Below are 7455 nucleotides of genomic sequence, written 5' to 3'. Positions count from 1 at the left end.
ATGATATGGCCAAAATACTCACTCGCCTAATAATTGTGCACACAGTGTATAGTTATACTGTTACTTATAGTTATATTATATTGTTGATAGACAAAAAGCTTGGCTTCACATTAAATATGTGATATTAGAACAGTTTTCAGAACTTGTTGTGATTTCCACAACCATCACTGACAGAGACACAGTAAATGTCTGTGTGCCACTGTGGCGGATTTGGCTGAAAATCTGCTGAATTGCTTTATCACCAACATATCACTTTATGTTGCAAAACAGGAAGACAGAGCTGTTCCTTTTGCACAAAGCAGCAGCTTTTAGTGTCGTGCAGCAACAGATGGTGGCTAGCTTAGATGTAAAAATAGTGTTTCTCTGTGAGAGTGAGATTACACGAATTACAGCATTGCAGTAATGCTGTATTCATGTTATATGTTACACAGCAGTCACCAGTTTCCAACTTGTAAATACTGCTAACGTCAACATCAAAGTAATAACTGGGAAACTTCTGGAGAAATCCAACACCATGACAAATAGCATGGTATAGAGTGAACAACGACACAGCACGCAATGTAGCTAATGTTAGCTATGTTGTTGGTTAGCAAATTGTTGCCAGAGTTGCAGTTCCCAGAGTCAGCTCCAGACAGCAATACTCACAACTCTCCTGCTACTATAGCTAACATCACAACTGCATATCTTGGTTAATTAGAAAGTAAGCTGAATGTCTCTGGGCAAGTCAGTAACATTAATTGACACACAAATCCTGACTGGAATAACAAGTTAGTTTTGTGTAGCTTGTTCCAATCCAATCCCGTTTTACAGAGCCAGGGCTGTATAAACATTGGATTATTTTCAGCGCACACACAGTACAGAAAGCTAGCGGACCGTAAGGAGATATTTACTGAATTTGATAAAGATGAGTTGGATTACAATCGCATTACTGAAAATCACTTACTCCACCTTTAACATGGAAGTGTATGAAAAGGCAAAAATAAAAAAAGTGTTATGAAAGACTGAATATACTATATAAATGTCTCGCCGTTTCCAATTTCCAGACGACTCCTCTGAGCAGCATGGACCGCTGGATCTGCTCCAGACTCTACAGCACAGTAAAACAGTGCGAGCAGGCCTTTGAAGCCTATGAGCTGCATACTGTCACATCTGTCCTGTACTCCTTCTGGGTCCACAGCCTGTGTGATGTCTACATGGTGAGGAACATCATTTTCACGCAGCATTATGGGTACACTTTGATGTCATCAAAAACAGCACAGATTCGAAAGGAGATCATTGCTTTGTTCCTTTGAATTAGCAGTAATCTACTTACTGCTCAGGCTAATATTTTTACCTGATTTATTCATGAAGCTCAGTCACAGTATATCAAAGATTGATGTAAACAGATTCTTCTAAATAAAACCAGAGAGTAGCTACCACATTATGGAAGTGTAACCAGTGTTTTTCATCATCTTCACCTGTAGGAGTACGTGAAGCCTTTGCTGGTCCAGCAGGGTGAGGGGACCATTGTCCAGACTGACACAGAGCACAGTGGCAGATCGAGGCATATGGCGGGCAGTGTCCTCTATCACTGTGTGTCTACGTCCCTGGCCCTGCTCTCCCCCTTCATGCCCTTCATCACTGAGGAGCTGTGGCAGAGACTCCAGCCAGTTAGACCTGGAGCTGCAGCCCAGACCAGCCTGTGTTTACAGCTGTACCCCTGCTCCTCTCAGCTGGTAGGACTTCAACTATCAAACCTCCTCACAACCACAAGAGTTTAACTTCACCAGATTTACATAATGGAAGTAACGATACTGGGATTCATCACCATGTTTAAAGCTGCAGTAGGTAACTTTTGTAAAAAGTAAGTTTTTGCCATAAGCTGTAACTTTCACTATATTCTGACAGTCGTCAACCGGACCTGAACAAAAACAACCAATCAGAGCCAAGAAAGATAACTGTTGAGTCTCATTCCCAAGTTGTCACATGCCGATGCAATCAATCATCTATTGATTTTTCATTAATGCCCGGTTGACTTACTTACCTCACTTACCTCAAGTGGAATCTAGCCATGCAGATGGTTTGGGTTTTATTTGTTCAGGTTTTCATATATTGGATGTGAGCCCAATAAAATTGAAGTGAATGGTATTTCATTTGTTTTGCTTAAAACAGTATATAATATCAGTGTGACTTATCAGAGACAGTATCCGTGTTAGGAGCTAGGGTAGGTCTTGTATTTCATGTATGTTTTTTATTTTTTATTTTTAATTTTAAGTTTATTTTTGTCAGTGATATGACACAGTAAACACAAGGTCACTCAGCTACATTGGATGGTATACACATACTTAGGTGTATGTCCTAAGTAAAGAGAGAGGCAGGTGAACTCAATATCAAATCCTTTTATACTCTTAATGCATCTTGAACATCAGTCCACAAAGGCTGTAAGATGGGGCTAAGACCAAAAGCTGTGTGGATGATCTGCTATTAGGTGTCCACATTCTCTCCAGTATTGAAATACGGTTTTATATTTAGGGTTATAAAAAAACCTCATACAGTTCTTCTTCAGTTTGAAGTTGTCACCTGGGTTTGGATGATGAGAGTCCATTCCTTTGGGGAGATTTCAACATCCAGTTCTTTCACCCACTTTTCCTTTATGTAGTCTGTGGAATTGCTCTTCATCGATAAACGATAATTCATCCATAATTACCTCAGATACAAGTCCCCAATAATCCATCTGGTGGGTTCTGAGGTGTATGTCTTAATAAACATTTGTGTAACACCATTGGGATTAATTCAGAAGCATTTTTGTTATATTAAAATTATCTTTACATTCAAACAGAAAGCAATAAATTAAATGCTCTAAAATTAAAGCCAGACAGATATTGCTAAAGCTAACTAGCTAGTTGCACAAGAATGGCAGAGAAAGAGCTGTCAAAATGTATAGTTCCACCTGTACCTACAACAGTTTGCACTGCTAAACAAAGCTAGAAAAGAAAGATAGTACAGAAATATAATAGAAAGTGGAATGTTGCACAGAGAAACAAAAATGAAACTTTAGAATTAGAATTAATCATTTTTGTCGTCAGATTCCACTGCTACACTGATGAATCAGAGCTTTGGGGGGATCTCTTACTCTCTGTCATCTCATACAGGTTGCTTGTATTCTGGATTGAAGCTGCAGATAACAGCTATATTGCATTTCAACCTCACTAGTATTTCAGAAAGCAAATCATCAATAGTCAAAACCTGTGTATGTTCTGTCTGTATGGTTTTCCTTAAGCTGCTCTGGTTTCCTCCCACAGTTCAGACACAGGCAGGTTAGGTGAACTGGAGACTGTTAATTGCCTGTAGCTGTGAATGTGTTGTGTGAAAAGCGGGTATAACCTTTCTTGATCTCTGCTGGAGAAACCTGATTTCTTGGTCAAGTATACAGATTGGTGACAAATGAAAGGAAAAAGCAACATAAAATGTGTCAGTAAAGTGCTGTTCCACCATGAGTCCCCTAAACTCAGCTTCAGTGCTGCTTGTTATAGATTCTTCAACTGTGTGAAACTCTACTGGTGAATGTGTTTCACATTTTCTGGCAGTGTGCGCAGGTATTTTTTCCTGTGGGACTGCTATACTTTGGTTACACGCATGATATCGTCTCTTTAGGGACCCACTAACGGCTTAATCCAGCCATGCTAAGGTGTAGGTGTAGTCAGTATTGTACAACATTCTGCATATCTGCATTAGCAATTGTATACACTGGTCTGCTTTACAGGTGAAACAAACAGTGAACTTGAAGTAATCCCTCTGCTATTTTGCTCTTGTACACTTCTAAATGTGTTCTGTTATGTTTGGCAGGATTTTTAACTTTCCATGTATTTTAGCTGATGTGTTCTTTTTTATAATCTCTCCATCCTGTCAGGAACACTGGCATTTCCCTGAAGAGGAAAGAGATTTCATGCTGGTCCAGGAAGTGATCCGAGTGGCCCGCTCAATACGAGCTCAGTGCGGCATGACCAAAGAAAAGCCAGCCAGTACGTTATATAGCACCTGAAAACAACAATTTCAATAATAACACAAAAGTAACTACACTGATGAATACTGAAAGACTCGTACATATAAATCCAGTTATGTTTCATAAATGGTAAATGGACTGTACTTATATAGCACCTTTCTAGTCTTTCTACCACTCAAAGCGCTTAACACCACGTCACATTCACCCATTCACACACATTCATACAATGAAGGAAAAGCCCCTCACAAACGGAAACAAATGCTCATTCACACCACAATCCACTATATTAGTAAAAATTTGGGATTCAGGTATCTTGCTCAAGGATACTTTGATATGTAGTGGGAGAGGCAGGGAAGTAGTGGAGCCTTCTGATTAGTGGATGACCCACTCTACCTCCTGAGCCACAAAAACTACAAAAACAAAAATTTATGAACCTTATTGATAAATAAATAAATGCATTCATGTTGCTTGTATGTTTCAGTGTGGGCAGTGTGTTCACCCAGCCAAGCCCAAGTCCTGCTTCACTTTGGGTCAGCTGTTTGGACTTTAAGCCGTATCTCCAACCTCCATATCTACTGTCCTCATAGAGGAAATGAGCTCCTCTCTGTCCACTCCACTCCTCCACCTGAGGGAGGCCTCATTGGTGTGGTGGACCATGAATGTCAGCTACACCTTCACATTCAGGTACTTTATTTGAACTTTGTTCTGCTGCAACCCTTCAGGCATGAGCACAATTGTATGGAAGTTCACAGCTGGCAATATTACAGTCAGGATTTGCAGGGCTGTTGCAGGCCCCCTAACGAAGTGCGTTTTTTTAAACAAATTTCACCCCGGGATCAATTCTGGTTCTAATTCTGATTCTGAAACGATTAGTGGATGACAAAAATAAATTTTGATACACATCAACAACATCAAATTTGGTATTTGTTGCGATTTGGTGTCCTACTGTAGTAAATATGGACAGCTATAATTTGTTAGGATTCCATTACTTATGATCAAAAACTAGCGAGTTGACAACTTTGCTAACACATCCAGACATCAAGCAAGTGCATCAACACAAGACATAGCAAGCAGCTAGTATTACTGACTAGTCCGTCAACGTCCTCCGTCAAAGTCCTCCCTCTTAGGTCTCATAGACCAATAGCAGCTGCTGAGCCTAGTTACATTCCCCGCTCGCCCAGCTCCTGTTCTGGCATGACACCAGTGCTGCTCCCTGTAAGCTAACTAGCTAACAGCAGCTACATTTGGCAGCAGTTACTTTACAGCCTATCACGAAACTTTGTAAATCACAGAGAGTTGATGTGGGGCAGCTGGAAGACATCAGAGAGAAAACCAAACAATATTGTCTCCATAAAATATAATCCAGTTTCACCAAAATCAGTGACATAGTTGGTGGTGTGTGTGACTTACTACTGTAAACATACATACTTGTTATTTTAGGATCTTGATCATGTCTAACATACAGTAGTGTATGATTTCCTCTCTCAGAGTAGAACAAACATTGACAAACAGATAAGGCAGCTCTCCCAGCGCAAAGACAAGCTTGTTCCAAAGCTGAAGGATATCCTCTGCAGAGTCCAGTCTCCAGACTACCTGACCAAGGTTCCTGCTCATGTCAGGCAGAAGATGGACAGTAAGGTGAGCACTGGGCAGTAAGGTGGATGGTTATTTATAATTGTTTATAATTGGTCTTGGTTTGTATAAGGTTTTTGTTTATAATGCTATGATTACATTTTTAAATTTTAGGGTTTAGTGTCTTTAGTTGTCTTATCTGCTGTGAAATTGTCTTATCTGCTGTGAAATTGAATGTTTACTTCTAGTATTAGGAAATGTCTTGTCTGTTGTGCCCTGTGCACTTTATCTGTTTCACCGTGGGAGAGTGAGAAACGTCCTCTCGATTCCTTTGTATGTCTGGTGCATGTGAAGTAATTGACAAAAGCTGACTTTGACTTTTTGACTTTGACTAACCTGCCAAAAACTACCTTGATTTTTGATCTACCTACAAATTTAAATAGCTTAGTCCAGACTAATATCTCAACAACTATGAGATGGATTGGTACAAAATGTTGGACAGTGTCTAAGTGATTTTGTGGATATGATTAAAAAATGAATTGCTGGTAACTACAGTAGCTTATGAATCGAAAAAATAATTGTTTCTCTTTGTGATCTCAGCCTAAATCCAGTTACATTTCTGAAAGCTACAAATACCTTGACCTTTGGACATTGTCACTGATTATTATTTACTCCACACTTAAACATGTTTTTTGAATTAAATTATATGGCTGTACTGTGTTGAAACACATCAATACTGGTGTTCTTACCAAAGTTATGAAAATGTACATTTTGTGAGTTGAAAATGTCCCATCACACCCTCTACTGTTTTAAATCACCCTGAACCTTTAAAGCCAATTTTGACAGAGTTGACCGTTTGGGACTACTTTTTTATCAGTCAAAAAAATAGTGTTAACGCCTTCTAGTTTTGTTCTATTTGGGCGCAGTGGTTCAGACTTGTGCTTTAGACAGCTGTAGAAGCACCAACGGACTGCAAAGTTTACCTTGATCCCACACACATGCAGGAGAGTTAGCTTCTCTGAGCCGCTAGCTTAGTTACAACACAGCTGTTAGCTTACCTACAGGTACCACGCAGAATCTTTTACAAACAGCGTGAATGTGCTTCAAGTGAGTGTAATGCTCTAGCGGCCTGGACACAGACAGCAGCTGCTCATGGCTGGTTAGGTCTGACTAGCAGTTAGCCTGCTGCACTGCTGTGGTCAGTCTGTTAATTATTTTTATTTTATTTTTTTTAATTTGATGAGAGGGAGGGAGCTAGCAGAAAGCTGTAGTTAGTGTAGTTTGTAGAAAAATAATTTTTCTAAAAAAGGTGAATGATGAAATAAAATTTGACCATGAGTTTTTCATTCAATAAATTCATATAACTGTTGACGTGATCAATATTTTTGACCCTTCCTGTGTTCCTTCCTCCTGCTCTATTCAGATGTCAGCTTTGCAGCAGGAACTGAAGACTATTGAGAAGCAGCTAAGGGTCCTGCAGGAGACACAAACAACAGAATAACTACAGCCAATAACTGTGTGGACTGCTGGACATCAGAACTGATGAACTATTTATAATTTCGTCTGAGCCCAAGATCTCTACACTGCTTGAATAAAGGAGACGTTGCATAATATCAGCATTTTGTTGTTTATATAATGCAGTATCCCAGTAAGCCAAATGGACCCAACAGTGGCCAAACATTGTTTTTCCAGACATCTATTTGAAGTGTGTAGGATTAAATGGCCTGTAGTAGTAAAGTTGCAGATTGCAACCAACAGAATACCGCTCACTTCACCTTCCTCTTCCAAGCATGCAGGAGAAACTACAGTTGCCACAAAACAAAATGTGAAAGGCCCTATCTATGGATTCGACAATTTGGAACCACTTCTCAACTGACACTGAGAAACCAGCTGAAAATGTG

General features: G+C 39.7%; 1 protein-coding gene across 1 annotated transcript in view; it reads left to right on the top strand.

The window, feature by feature from the left end:
* vars2 (valyl-tRNA synthetase 2, mitochondrial) overlaps positions 1-7167 on the top strand; it is a gene marked incomplete in the record, with an annotated part of 13154 nt that extends 5987 nt beyond the window's left edge. The window contains 6 exon segments of the mRNA XM_035681204.1: positions 1044-1196; positions 1464-1715; positions 3890-4001; positions 4464-4666; positions 5471-5620; positions 6978-7167. Coding sequence (XP_035537097.1) covers positions 1044-1196; positions 1464-1715; positions 3890-4001; positions 4464-4666; positions 5471-5620; positions 6978-7055 — 948 coding nt within the window.
* Positions 7168-7455: the final 288 nt, after the last annotated feature.

Source organism: Morone saxatilis, unplaced genomic scaffold (genome assembly GCF_004916995.1).
Source record: "Morone saxatilis isolate NCDOM2014 unplaced genomic scaffold, NCSU_SB_2.0 Contig9, whole genome shotgun sequence".
NCBI classification, from domain to species: Eukaryota; Metazoa; Chordata; class Actinopteri; family Moronidae; genus Morone; species Morone saxatilis.
The sequence above is the reverse complement of the archived record's forward strand: the minus strand, read 5'-3'. Positions and strand labels throughout refer to the sequence as shown.